The sequence below is a fragment of the Stegostoma tigrinum genome, chromosome 27 (genome assembly GCF_030684315.1).
Source record: "Stegostoma tigrinum isolate sSteTig4 chromosome 27, sSteTig4.hap1, whole genome shotgun sequence".
Taxonomy (NCBI): Eukaryota; Metazoa; Chordata; class Chondrichthyes; order Orectolobiformes; family Stegostomatidae; genus Stegostoma; species Stegostoma tigrinum.
In genome coordinates this window covers 48,825,548-48,840,004 of record NC_081380.1, presented here as the reverse complement: position 1 = coordinate 48,840,004, position 14,457 = coordinate 48,825,548, and the positions used below count along the sequence as shown (strand labels likewise).

General features: G+C 60.2%; 1 protein-coding gene across 1 annotated transcript in view; it reads left to right on the top strand.

Annotated features, from left to right (window-relative positions):
• The window catches only part of abr (ABR activator of RhoGEF and GTPase), a 186,536-nt gene that overhangs the window by 112,195 nt on the left and 59,884 nt on the right, over positions 1 to 14,457 (top strand). The window contains exons 4-7 of the mRNA XM_059655342.1: positions 6,780 to 6,965; positions 7,936 to 8,043; positions 8,149 to 8,209; positions 9,598 to 9,650. Of these exons, the coding sequence (XP_059511325.1) occupies positions 6,780 to 6,965; positions 7,936 to 8,043; positions 8,149 to 8,209; positions 9,598 to 9,650 (408 nt within the window). The remainder of the gene's footprint in view (positions 1 to 6,779; positions 6,966 to 7,935; positions 8,044 to 8,148; positions 8,210 to 9,597; positions 9,651 to 14,457) is intronic.

The following is a 14,457-nucleotide window of genomic DNA, read 5'->3' as shown; positions in this document are numbered from 1 at the left end:
TCAGCACTGACCCTCCGACAGTGCCCACTCCCTCAGCACTGACCGTCCGACAGTGCCCACTCCCTCAGCACTGACCGTCCAACAGTGCCCACTCCCTCAGCACTGACCCTCCGACAGTACCCACTCCCTCAGCACTGACCCTCCGACAGTGCGGCTCTCCCTCAGCACTGACCCTATGACAGTGCCCACTCCCTCAGCACTGACCCTCCGACAGTGCCCACTCCCTCAGCACTGACCCTCCGACAGTGCGGCTCTCCCTCAGCACTGACCCTCCGACAGTGCGGCTCTCCCTCAGCACTGACCCACTGACAGTGCCCACTCCCTCAGCACTGACCCTCCGACAGTGCCCACTCCCTCAGCACTGACCCTCCGACAGTGTGGCGCTCCCTCAGCACTGACCCTCCGACAGTGCGGCTCTCCCTCAGCACTGACCCTCCGACAGTGCAGCTCTCCCTCAGCACTGACCCTCTGACAGTGCGGCTCTCCCTCAGCACTGACCCTCTGACAGTGCCCACTCCCTCAGCACTGACCCTCCGACAGTGCCCACTCCCTCAGCACTGACCCTCCGACAGTGTGGCGCTCCCTCAGCACTGACCCTCCGACAGTGCGGCTCTCCCTCAGCACTGACCCTCCGACAGTGCGGCTCTCCCTCAGCACTGACCCTCCGACAGTGCGGCTCTCCCTCAGCACTGACCCTCCGACAGTGTGGCGCTCCCTCAGCACTGACCCTCCGACAGTGTGGCGCTCCCTCAGCACTGACCCTCCGACAGTGTGGCGCTCCCTCAGCACTGACCCTCCGACAGTGCGGCTCTCCCTCAGCACTGACCCTCCGACAGTGCCCACTCCCTCAGCACTGCCCCTCCGACAATGCAGCTCTCCCTCAGCACTGACCCTCCGACAGTGCCCACTCCCTCAGCACTGACCCTCCGACAGTGCGGCGCTCCCTCAGCACTGACCCTCCGACAGTGCCCGCTCCCTCAGCACTGACCCTCCGACAGTGCCCACTCCCTCATCACTGACCCTCCGACAGTGCCCACTCCCTCAGCACTGACCCTCCGACAGTGCCCACTCCCTCAGCACTGACCCTATGACAGTGCCCACTCCCTCAGCACTGACCCTCCGACAGTGCCCACTCCCTCAGCACTGACCCTCCGACAGTGCGGCTCTCCCTCAGCACTGACCCTCCGACAGTGCGGCTCTCCCTCAGCACTGACCCACTGACAGTGCCCACTCCCTCAGCACTGACCCTCCGACAGTGCCCACTCCCTCAGCACTGACCCTCCGACAGTGTGGCGCTCCCTCAGCACTGACCCTCCGACAGTGCGGCTCTCCCTCAGCACTGACCCTCCGACAGTGCAGCTCTCCCTCAGCACTGACCCTCTGACAGTGCGGCTCTCCCTCAGCACTGACCCTCGGACAGTGCCCACTCCCTCAGCACTGACCCTCCGACAGTGCCCACTCCCTCAGCACTGACTCTCCGACAATGCAGCTCTCCCTCAGCACTGACCCTCCGACAGTGTGGCGCTCCCTCAGCACTGACCCTCCGACAATGCAGCTCTCCCTCAGCACTGACCCTCCGACAGTGCGGTTCTCCTTCAGCACTGACCCTCCGACAGTGCGGCTCTCCCTCAGCACTGACCCTCCGACAGTGCGGCTCTCCCTCAGCACTGACCCTCCGACAGTGCGGCTCTCCCTCAGCACTGACCCTCCGACAGTGCGGCTCTCCCTCAGCACTGACCCTCCGACAGTGCGGCGCTCCCTCAGCACTGACCCTCCGACAGTGCGGCTCTCCCTCAGCACTGACCCTCCGACAGTGCCCACTCCCCCAGCACTGACCCTCCGACAGTGCCCACTCCCTCAGCACTGACCCTCCGACAGTGTGGCGCCCCCTCAGCACTGACCCACCGACAGTGCGGCTCTCCCTCAGCACTGACCCTCCGACAGTGCCCACTCCCTCAGCACTGACCCTCTGACAGTGCCCACTCCCTCAGCACTGACCCTCCGACAGTGTGGCGCTCCCTCAGCACTGACCCTCCGACAGTGCGGCTCTCCCTCAGCACTGACCCTCCGACAGTGCCAACTCCCGCAGCACTGACCCTCCGACAATGCAGCTCTCCCTCAGCACTGACCCTCCGACAGTGCGGCTCTCCCTCAGCACTGACCCTCCGACTGTGCGGCTCTCCCTCAGCACTGACCCTCCGACAGTGCGGCTCTCCCTCAGCACTGACCCCCCGACAGTGCGTCTCTCCCTCAGCACTGACCCTCCGACAGTGCGGCGCTCCCTCAGCACTGACCCTCCGACACTGCGGCACTCCCTCAGCACTGACCCTCCGACAGTGTGGCGCTCCATCAGCACTGACCCTCCGACACTGTGTCACTCCCTCAGCACTGACCCTCCGACACTGTGGCACTCCCTCAGTACTGACCCTCCGACAGTGCGGCGCTCCCTCAGCACTGACTCTCCGACAGTGTGGCGCTCCCTCAGCACTGACCCTCCGACAGTGCGGCTCTCCCTCAACACTGACCCTCCGACAGTGCCCACTCCCTCAGCACTGACCCTCCGACAATGCAGCTCTCCCTCAGCACTGACCCTCCGACAGTGCGGCTCTCCCTCAGCACTGACCCTCCAACAGTGCGGCTCTCCCTCAGCACTGACCCTCCGACAGTGCGGCTCTCCCTCAGCACTGACCCCCCGACAGTGCGTCTCTCCCTCAGCACTGACCCTCCGACAGTGCCCGCTCCCTCAGCACTGACCCTCCGACAGTGCCCACTCCCTCATCACTGACCCTCCGAAGTGCCCACTCCCTCAGCACTGACCCTTCCGACAGTGCCCACTCCCTCAGCACTGACCCTTCCGACAGTGCCCACTCCCTCAGCACTGACCCTCCGACAGTGCCCACTCCCTCAGCACTGACCCTCCGACAGTGCCCACTCCCTCAGCAATGACCCTCCGACAGTGTGGTGCTCCCTCAGCACTGACCCTCCGACAGTGCGGTGCTCCCTCAGCACTGACCCTCCGACACTGCGGCGCTCCCTCAGCACTGACCCTCCGACAGTGCCCACTCCCTCAGCACTGACCCTCCGACAGTGCGGTGCTCCCACAGTACTGACCCTCCGACAGTGCCCACTCCCTCAGCACTGACCCTCCGACAGTGCCCACTCCCTCAGCACTGACCCTCCGTCAGTGCCCACTCCCTCAGCACTGACCCTCCGACAGTGCGGCTCTCCCTCAGCACTGACCCTATGACAGTGCCCACTCCCTCAGCACTGACCCTCCGACAGTGCCCACTCCCTCAGCACTGACCCTCCGACAGTGCGGCTCTCCCTCAGCACTGACCCTCCGACAGTGCGGCTCTCCCTCAGCACTGACCCTCTGACAGTGCCCACTCCCTCAGCACTGACCCTCCGACAGTGCCCACTCCCTCAGCACTGACCCTCCGACAGTGTGGTGCTCCCTCAGCACTGACCCTCCGACAGTGCGGCTCTCCCTCAGCACTGACCCTCCGACAGTGCGGCTCTCCCTCAGCACTGACCCTCCGACAGTGCCCACTCCCTCAGCACTGACCCTCCGACAGTGCCCACTCCCTCAGCACTGACTCTCCGACAATGCAGCTCTCCCTCAGCACTGACCCTCCGACAGTGCGGTTCTCCCTCAGCACTGACCCTCCGACAGTGCGGCTCTCCCTCAGCACTGACCCTCCGACAGTGCGGCTCTCCCTCAGCACTGACCCTCCGACAGTGCCCACTCCCCCAGCACTGACCCTCCGACAGTGCCCACTCCCTCAGCACTGACCCTCCGACAGTGTGGCGCCCCCTCAGCACTGACCCTCCGACAGTGCGGCTCTCCCTCAGCACTGACCCTCCGACAGTGCCCACTCCCCCAGCACTGACCCTCCGACAGTGCCCACTCCCTCAGCACTGACCCTCCGACAGTGTGGCGCCCCCTCAGCACTGACCCACCGACAGTGCGGCTCTCCCTCAGCACTGACCCTCCGACAGTGCCCACTCCCTCAGCACTGACCCTCCGACAGTGCGGCGCTCCCTCAGCACTGACCCTCCGACAGTGCCCGCTCCCTCAGCACTGACCCTCCGACAGTGCCCGCTCCCTCATCACTGACCCTCCGACAGTGCCCACTCCCTCAGCACTGACCCTCCGACAGTGCCCACTCCCTCAGCACTGACCCTTCCGACAGTGCCCACTCCCTCAGCACTGACCCTCCGACAGTGCCCACTCCCTCAGCACTGACCCTCCGACAGTGCCCACTCCCTCAGCAATGACCCTCCGACAGTGTGGTGCTCCCTCAGCACTGACCCTCAGACAGTGCGGCGCTCCCTCAGCACTGACCCTCCGACACTGCGGCGCTCCCTCAGCACTGACCCTCCGACAGTGCCCACTCCCTCAGCACTGTCCCTCCGACAGTGCGGCTCTCCCTCAGCACTGACCCTCCGACAGTGCGGCTCTCCCTCAGCACTGACCCTCTGACAGTGCCCACTCCCTCAGCACTGACCCTCCGACAGTGCCCACTCCCTCAGCCCTGACCCTCCGACAGTGTGGCGCTCCCTCAGCACTGACCCTCCGACAGTGCGGCTCTCCCTCAGCACTGACCCTCCGACAGTGCAGCTCTCCCTCAGCACTGACCCTCTGACAGTGCGGCTCTCCCTCAGCACTGACCCTCCGACAGTGCCCACTCCCTCAGCACTGACCCTCCGACAGTGCCCACTCCCTCAGCACTGACTCTCCGACAATGCAGCTCTCCCTCAGCACTGACCCTCCGACAGTGTGGCGCTCCCTCAGCACTGACCCTCCGACAGTGCGGCTCTCCCTCAGCACTGACCCTCCGACAGTGCGGTTCTCCCTCAGCACTGACCCTCCGACAGTGCGGCTCACCCTCAGCACTGACCCTCCGACAGTGCCCACTCCCTCAGCACTGACCCTCCGACAGTGCCCACTCCCTCAGCACTGACTCTCCGACAATGCAGCTCTCCCTCAGCACTGACCCTCCGACAGTGCGGTTCTCCTTCAGCACTGACCCTCCGACAGTGCCCACTCCCTCAGCACTGACCCTCCGACAGTGCCCACTCCCTCAGCACTGACCGTCCGACAGTGCCCACTCCCTCAGCACTGACCGTCCAACAGTGCCCACTCCCTCAGCACTGACCCTCCGACAGTACCCACTCCCTCAGCACTGACCCTCCGACAGTGCGGCTCTCCCTCAGCACTGACCCTATGACAGTGCCCACTCCCTCAGCACTGACCCTCCAACAGTGCCCACTCCCTCAGCACTGACCCTCCGACAGTGCGGCTCTCCCTCAGCACTGACCCTCCGACATTGCGGCTCTCCCTCAGCACTGACCCACTGACAGTGCCCACTCCCTCAGCACTGACCCTCCGACAGTGCCCACTCCCTCAGCACTGACCCTCCGACAGTGTGGCGCTCCCTCAGCACTGACCCTCCGACAGTGCGGCTCTCCCTCAGCACTGACCCTCCGACAGTGCAGCTCTCCCTCAGCACTGACCCTCTGACAGTGCGGCTCTCCCTCAGCACTGACCCTCTGACAGTGCCCACTCCCTCAGCACTGACCCTCCGACAGTGCCCACTCCCTCAGCACTGACCCTCCGACAGTGTGGCGCTCCCTCAGCACTGACCCTCCGACAGTGCGGCTCTCCCTCAGCACTGACCCTCCGACAGTGCGGCTCTCCCTCAGCACTGACCCTCCGACAATGCAGCTCTCCCTCAGCACTGACCCTCCGACAGTGCGGCTCTCCCTCAGCACTGACCCTCCGACATTGCGGCTCTCCCTCAGCACTGACCCTCCGACAGTGCGGCTCTCCCTCAGCACTGACCCCCCGACAGTGCGTCTCTCCCTCAGCACTGACCCTCCGACACTGCGGCACTCCCTCAGTACTGACCCTCCGACAGTGCGGCGCTCCCTCAGCACTGACCCTCCGACACTGCGGCGCTCACTCAGCACTGACCCTCCGACTGAGCTGCGCTTCCTCAGCACTGACCCTCCGACTGGGTGGCGCTCCCTCAGCACTGACCCTCCGACTGAGCGGCGCTCCCTCAGCACTGACCCTCCGACAGAGCGGCGCTCCCTCAGCACTGACCCTCCGACGGCGCGGCTCTCCCTCAGTACTGACCCTCTGACAGTGCGGCGCTCCCTCAGCGAAGGACTGGCAGCTGTTTTTGAATATTGTGTGTGAACCTATGGGAATTTTTTTAGATTAGATTCCCTACAGTGTGGAAACAGGCCTTTCGGCCCAACAAGCCCACACTGCCCCTTGAAGCATCCCACCCAGACCCATCCCCCTATAACCCATACACCCCTGAACACTATGGACAATGTAGCAATGCCAATCCACCTAGTCTGCACATCTTTGGACTGTGGAAGGAAACCGGAGCACCCGGAGGAAACCCACGCAGATACAGGGAGAGTGTGCAAACTCCACACAGACAGTTGCCCGAGGCTGGAATTGTACCCGGGTTCATGGAGCTGTGAGGCTGCAGCGCTAACCACTGAGCCACCGTGCCGCCCTGAAATGTAGTTTGAGAATTCACATTTTGCTCAGTTTGTCGCTTTGAGTGAAAAAATCATTCTTTCTAGTCCCACATGCCCGCCCAGGGCCTGTGTAAATGGTTCGGAGCTACCCTGCAGTGGAGAAGGGAGCTTGCTCAGTGACTAAAGGGTCTCAGGGGTTGTGAACATCTGCAGCTTATAGGGGAATAATGAATCACAATGACCATGTTGCTGTTTTTTTCTGGAAACTTGTCTTCTAGCCACTGAGGCCACTAAAAGCTGCTGCTACCACCTCACAGCCAGTTCTGACCAATCAGCAAATTGAGACCATCTTCTACAAGGTGCAGGAAATTCATCAAATTCATCGAGAATTCTGTGACAGCCTGTGTCCCAAAATCGAGAACTGGGATTCCCAGCATTCTGTGGGACACCTCTTCCAGAAGCTGGTAAATGGGGAAGGCCAGTGCGAGTGGATTTGTTTGCACCCAGCATCCCCCCCTCCACCGCAACTCTTTCAGGATGGTTCCATGCTGAATGGTCCACCTCATCCTCCTCCACCCCACCCCACTCCTCATCTCTGTCTCTGTCTGTTGCTGTCTCTCTCCCACCTGCCCCCGTCTCTTTGCCCCTCTCTGTCTCTTTCCCCCTCTCTGCCTCTTTCCCTCTCTCTGTCTCCCTTTCCCCCTCTCTGCCTCTTTCCCTCTCTCTGTCTCCCTTTCCCCCTCTCTGCCTCTTTCCCTCTCTCTGTCTCCCTTTCCCTCTCTCTGTCTCCCTTTCCCCCTCTCTGTCTCTCTTTCCCTCTCTCTGTCTCTCTTTCCCTCTCTCTCCCTCTCTCTGTCTCTCTTTCCCTCTCTCTGTCTCTCTTTCCCTCTCTCTGTCTCTCTTTCCCTCTCTCTGTCTCCCTTTCCCTCTCTCCGCCTCTTTCCCTCTCTCTGTCTCTCTTTCCCTCTCTCTGTCTCTCTTTCCCTCTCTCTGTCTCTCTTTCCCTCTCTCTGTCTCTCTCTCCCTCTCTCTGTCTCTCTCTCCCTCTCTCTGTCTCTCTTTCCCTCTTTCTGTCTCTCTTTCCCTCTCTCCGCCTCTCTTTCCCTTTCTCTTTCTCCACCTCCCTTTCTCCTTTTCTGTCTCTCTTACCCCTTTGCCTCACTTCCCACCTTCCCTCCTGTCCCTCCCTCACCTGTATCTGTCACCCCTGTCTCTCTTCCCTTCCTTCCCTGCCCCCACTATCTGTCTTTCTCCTCCTCTCTTTCCGCTCCCCCTCTCCTACCCCTCTTTTCCCGTTTCACCCTTGCCCACCTTTCCAACATCCCTCTCTCTTCACCAACACCACCCCACCCCCCCAACCCCTCTGTTATCCCTTGCCTGGCTTCTCGCTCTGACTGCCCCTCTCCCTCTCTCTCTCTCCCTCTCTCTCTGCAGGCTGAAGGTCTCGGGGTGTACCAGGCGTTCGTGGGGAATTATAAACTTGCTGTGGAGACGGTTGAGAGATGTAGTTTGGCTAACAACAATTTCAGGAAGATCTCGGAGGTAAGCTGGGGTTGGGTGGAATAACTGACCTGAAGCAATAGCTTTGGGCTGAGGGTTCACTCTGTCTCAGCTCACTTTTCATCCTCTCTCTCTTTCTCTTGTAAGGATCTGAAAGTGAAAAGCCCCAAGGATTCTAAGGAATGTTCCACCTCTGTCACATTGGAAGGTAGGTTTCTGGAATGTGCTTTGGAAGCAATGACCTTGTGCTCTGAGTCCCTCAGCCTTTGTACTGCCCCATCTCTGAATCCTTATGTCAAGCTGTTATCTGAGCACTGACTGTGTCCTTATTGTTCCTGATCCATGTGTGAGCCTGGTGTACTGTCAGTGTGTGCAGAGTCCACTAGCCCGCCCTTCCCCCAGCGATCCATGTGATAGCAGGACTCGGAGCTCAGTGTGGACAGGACTGAGTAACAGAGAGTGAGGGAGGAGGGAAGGTGATGGAAATACTACTGATACTCAGGCTGTGCTGCAAGTGCAGCTGCTATGGTAAATGCTTGGTGTTGTTGCTTTGTTTCTTTGTGCATCTCTGCCTCATCCATATTCTGCTCATTAAGCTGCCTCTGTGTGAAAGCATATACACGAGACAATAGCAGTTGACTTGCCTGTTCCTCTTGCTGCCTTCATCCAAACAATCTTACTTGCATTTATTCTCATTATTTGAGCTGGTTTTCTTTGTCCTTGCGGTCACCTTTGAAAATGTAAAAGAGATTAATTGCAAACCGTAGGGAATGTTTCTTTCAGGAGAGATTGCATGTTCTCTGCTCACTGTGCTCCCGATATCTGCGGCACACTCTCCCCAAGCAAGGGGCAAGGAAATTAATATCGGTTCCAGGTTCCCTCCACCTGCCCATGGCTTTGGAAGGTTTCTTTCAAAAACCTGTGACCAGTGAGCGCAGACTGAACCACAGCTCCCTGTGGGCACACAGCCACTTGTGTGTAACGGGCAGGGGTCTGTGTGTGTAATCAGTGGATCTGCAGTGTGCCCACCCAGTTCTCCAGTGAGAGCAGTCCTGCATGTTGCTTTGTTACCGAGCCTTGTTGCTAGGCAGAGGAACAGTGTGTGAATCTGCCCGTTTCTGTGTATGAGAAGACTGGCACTCAGCAATGCAGAATTGTCAGCCTGCAGCAAGTAAATTCCATATGTGTGTGTCGCTTGTGACAAAAATCACATTTGTGATCAAAAACAAACTCATCGACAAGTCAAAATGGAAAATCCTGTTTCTGTTTGTGGAGATACAGCTCAGATTGTGAAATGTCGAGTCCCTGAAATTTAGTGAGAGAGAAAGTGGCCACTTCACTGTTCGCTGAACAAGGTACTCACCATTGCAATGAAAACATTATCATTATCAGTATGGCTCTGTGTATACTGTCCCCATCAAACATTGCCATGACAGGGACAGAACAGAGTTAGATACAGAGTAAATCTCCCTCCACACTGTCCCCATCAAACCCTCCAAGGACAGGGATAGCATGGGGTTAGATACAGAGTGAAGCTGTTAATGGGTGAAATGATTCTGAGAGTTTATTTTACTCAGCCATGCCTGTCTGTTCCAGCCCTGCTCTACAAGCCAATCGACCGAGTGACTCGAAGCACCCTAGTGCTGCATGTGAGTATTCAGTCAACTTTCATATTTAAAGCACGGTCAGAGTGGATAACAGAAAGGGCTAGAATATTATACACCATGAGAACACAAAGAATAGATTGAAAACAATCAAAAAGTTATAGAGTTCCCATTAGAACACACCCCCTACACCCCACACACTGTGGCACTTTGCAATGTCAGAGGGTCAGTCAGATAGTGTACATTACTAGACTGATCAGACAGATTAAATAATGCATCAACACTATCAGTTTGGGGAAGCAACGGCCTCATAGTATCAGCAGTGGATTACTAACTGAGAGGCCGAGGTAGTGATCTAGTGAACCAGGTTCAAACTACGCCATGGCAGATAGTGCATATTGAATTGAGTAAACATGGGGAGTTAAGACTCTAATGATGATCATGAAGGCATGTTCATTCATGGAAAACCCATCAGATTCACTAATATCCATAAAGGGAGGGGGCTGGTATCGTCACCCAGCCGACACGTGACTCCAGACACACAGCAGTGTGGCGAACTCTCATCTGTCCTCTGGGCAGCCAGCAACACACTCATGACGAGAATAAATAACAAAAACAATGCGGCTCTCCCACAGCACTGACCCTCCGACAGTGCCCACTCCCTCAGCACTGACCTTCCGACAGTGCCCACTCCCTCAGCACTGACCCTCCGACAATGCCCACTCCCTCAGCACTGACCCTCCGACAGTGCGGCGCTCCCTCAGGACTGACCCTCCGACAGTGCCACAATCCCTCAGCACTGACCCTCCGACAGTGCGTCTCTCCCTCAGCACTGACCCTCCAACAGTGCCCACTCCCTCAGCAATGACCCTCCGACAGTGCCCACTCCCTCAGCACTGACCCTCCGACAGTGCGTCTCTCCCTCAGCACTGACCCTCCAACAGTGCGTCTCTCCCTCAGCACTGACCATCCGACAGTGCGGCATTCCCTCAGCACTGACCCTCCGACAGTGTCCACTCCCTCAGCACTGACCTTCCGACAGTGCGGTGCTCCCTCAGCACTAACCCTCCGACAGTGCCCACTCCCTCAGCACTGACCCTCCGACAGTGTGGCTCTCCCTCAGCACTGACCCTCCGACAGTGCCCACTCCCTCAGCACTGACCCTCCGACAGTGCCACAATCCCTCAGCACTGACCCTCCGACAGTGCGGCGCTACCTCAGCACTGACCCTCCGACAGTACCCACTCCCTCAGCACTGACCCTCCGACAGTGCGTCTCTCCCTCAGCACTGACCCTCCAACAGTGCCCACTCCCTCAGCACTGACCCTCCGACAGTGCCCACTCCCTCAGCACTGACCCTCCGACAGTTCGTCTCTCCCTCAGCACTGACCATCCGACAGTGCGACATTCCCTCAGCACTGACCCTCCGACAGTGTCCACTCCCTCAGCACTGACCCTCTGACAGTGCGGCGCTCCCTCAGCACTAACCCTCCGACAGTGCCCACTCCCTCAGCACTGACCCTCCGACAGTGTGGCTGACCCTCAGCACTGACCCTCCGACAGTGCCCACTCCCTCAGCACTGACCCTCCGACAGTGCCACAATCCCTCAGCACTGACCCTCCAACAGTGCGGCGCTCCCTAAGCACTGATGCTCTGACAGTGCGACGCTCCCTCAGCACTGACCCTCCGACAGTGCGGCGCTCCCTCAGCACTGACTCTCCCACAGTGCCCACTCCCTCAGCACTGATGCTCCAATAGTGCCACACTCCCTCAGCACTGACCCTCCGACAGTGCCACAATCCCTCAGCACTGATGCTCCAATAGTGCGACACTCCCTCAGCACTGACCCTCCGACAGTGCGGCGCTCCCTCAGCACTGACCCTCCGACAGTGCGGCGCTCCCTCAGCACTGACCCTCCGACAGTGCGGCACTCCCTCAGCACTGACCCTCCGACAGTGCGGCGCTCCCTCAGCACTGACCCTCCGACAGTGTGGCTCTCCCTCAGCACTGACTCTCTGACAGTGCCCACTCCCTCAGCACTGACCCTCCGACAGTGCCCACTCCCTCAGCACTGACCCTCCGACAGTGCCACAATCCCTCAGCACTGACCCTCCGACAGTGCGACGCTCCCTTATCACTGACCCTCCGAAAGTGCGGCGCTACCTCAGCACTGACCCTCCGACAGTGCCCACTCCCTCAGCACTGACCCTCCAACGGTGCGTCTCTCCCTCAGCACTGACCCTCCAACAGTGCGTCTCTCCCTCAGCACTGACCATCCGACAGTGCGGCATTCCCTCAGCACTGACCCTCCGACAGTGTCCACTCCCTCAGCACTGACCCTCCGACAGTGCCCACTCCCTCAGCACTGACCCTCCGACAGTGTGGCTTTCCTTCAGCACTGACCCTCTGACAGTGCCTCAATCCCTCAGCACTGATGCTCCAATAGTGCGACACTCCCTCAGCACTGACCCTCCGAGAGTGCCCTGCTCCCTCAGCACTGATGCTCCGACAGTGCGGCGCTCCCTCAGCACTGACCCTCCGATAGTGCGGCTCTCCCTCACCACTGATCCTCCGACAGTGCGGCGCTCCCTCAGCACTGATGCTCCGACAGTGCCCACTCCCTCAGCACTGATGCTCCAATAGTGCCACACTCCCTCAGCACTGACCCTCCGACAGTGCCACAATCCCTCAGCACTGATGCTCCAATAGTGCGACACTCCCTCAGCACTGACCCTCCGAGAGTGCCCCGCTCCCTCAGCACTGATGCTCCGACAGTGCGGCGCTCCCTCAGCACTGACCCTCCGACAGTGCGGCTCTCCCTCACCACTGATCCTCCGACAGTGCGGCGCTCCCTCAGCACTGACCCTCCGACACTGCGGCGCTCCCTCAGCACTGACCCTCCGACAGTGCGGCGCTCCCTCAGCACTGACCCTCCGACAGTGCGGCGCTCCCTCAGCACTGACCCTCCGACAGTGCGGCGCTCCCTCAGCACTGACCCTCCGACAGTGCGGCGCTATATCAGCACTGACCCTCCGACAGTGCGGCGCTCCCTCAGCACTGACCCTCCGACAGTGCCCACTCCCTCAGCACTGATCCTCCGACAGTGTGGCTCTCCCTCAGCACTGACCCTCCGACAGTGCCCACTCCCTCAGCACTGACCCTCTGACAGTGCGGCGCTCCCTCAGCACTGACCCTCCGACAGTGCCCACTCCCTCAGCACTGATCCTCCGATAGTGTGGCTCTCCCTCAGCACTGACCCTCCGACAGTGCCCACTCCCTCAGCACTGACCCTCCGACAGTGCCACAATCCCTCAGCACTGATGCTCCAATAGTGTGGCACTCCCTCAGCATTGACCCTCCGAGAGTGCCCATTTCCTCAGCACTGACCCTCCGACAGTGCGGCGCTCCATCAGCACTGACCCTCCGACAGTGCGGCGCTCCCTCAGCACTGACCCTCCGACATTGCGGTGCTCCCTCAACACTGACCCTCCGACAGTGCGGTGCTCCCTCAGCACTGACCCTCCGACAGTGCGGCGCTCCCTCAGCACTGACCCTCCGACAGTGCGGCGCTCCCTCAGCACTGACCCTCCGACAGTGCGGCGCTCCCTCAGCACTGACCCTCCGACAGTGCCCACTCCCTAAGCACTGATGCTCCGACAGTGCGACGCTCCCTCAGCACTGACTCTCCCACAGTGGCCACTCCCTCAGCACTGATGCTCCAATAGTGCCACACTCCCACAGCACTGACCCTCCGACAGTGCCACAATCCCTCAGCACTGATGCTCCAATAGTGCGACACTCCCTCAGCACTGACCCTCCGAGAGTACCCTGCTCCCTCAGCACTGATGCTCCGACAGTGCGGCGCTCCCTCGGCACTGACCCTCCAACAGTGCGGCTCTCCCTCACCACTGACCCTCCGACACTGCGGCGCTCCCTCAGCACTGACCCTCCGACAGTGCGGCGCTCCCTCAGCACTGACCCTCCGACAGTGCGGCGCTCCCTCAGCACTGACTCTCCGACAGTGCGGCGCTCCCTCAGCACTGACCCTCCGACAGTGCCCACTCCCTCAGCACTGACCCTCCGACAGTGTGGCTCTCCCTCAGCACTGACCCTCCGACAGTGCCCACTCCCTCAGCACTGACCCTCCGACAGTGCGGCGCTCCCTTATCACTGACCCTCCGACAGTGCGGCTCTCCCTCAGCACTGACCCTCCGACAGTGCCCACTCCCTCAGCACTGACCCTCCGACGGTGCGTCTCTCCCTCAGCACTGACCCTCCAACAGTGCGTCTCTTCCTCAGCACTGACCATCCGACAGTGCGGCATTCCCTCAGCACTGACCCTCCGACAGTGTCCACTCCCTCAGCACTGACCCTCCGACAGTGCCCACTCCCTCAGCACTGACCCTCCGACAGTGTGGCTCTCCTTCAGCACTGACCCTCTGACAGTGCCCACTCCCTCAGCACTGACCCTCTGACAGTGCCCACTCCCTCAGCACTGACCCTCCGACAGTGCCACAATCCCTCAGCACTGACCCTCCAACAGTGCGGCGCTCGCTAAGCACTGATGCTCTGACAGTGCGACGCTCCCTCAGCACTGACCCTCCGACAGTGCGGCGCTCCCTCAGCACTGACTCTCCCACAGTGCCCACTCCCTCAGCACTGATGCTCCAATAGTGCCACACTCCCTCAGCACTGACCCTCCGACAGTGCCACAATCCCTCAGCACTGATGCTCCAACAGTGCGACACTCCCTCAGCACTGACCCTCCGAGAGTGCCCTGCTCCCTCAGCACTGGTGCTCCGACAGTGCGGCGCTCCCTCAACACTGACCCTCCGACAGTGCGGCTCTCCC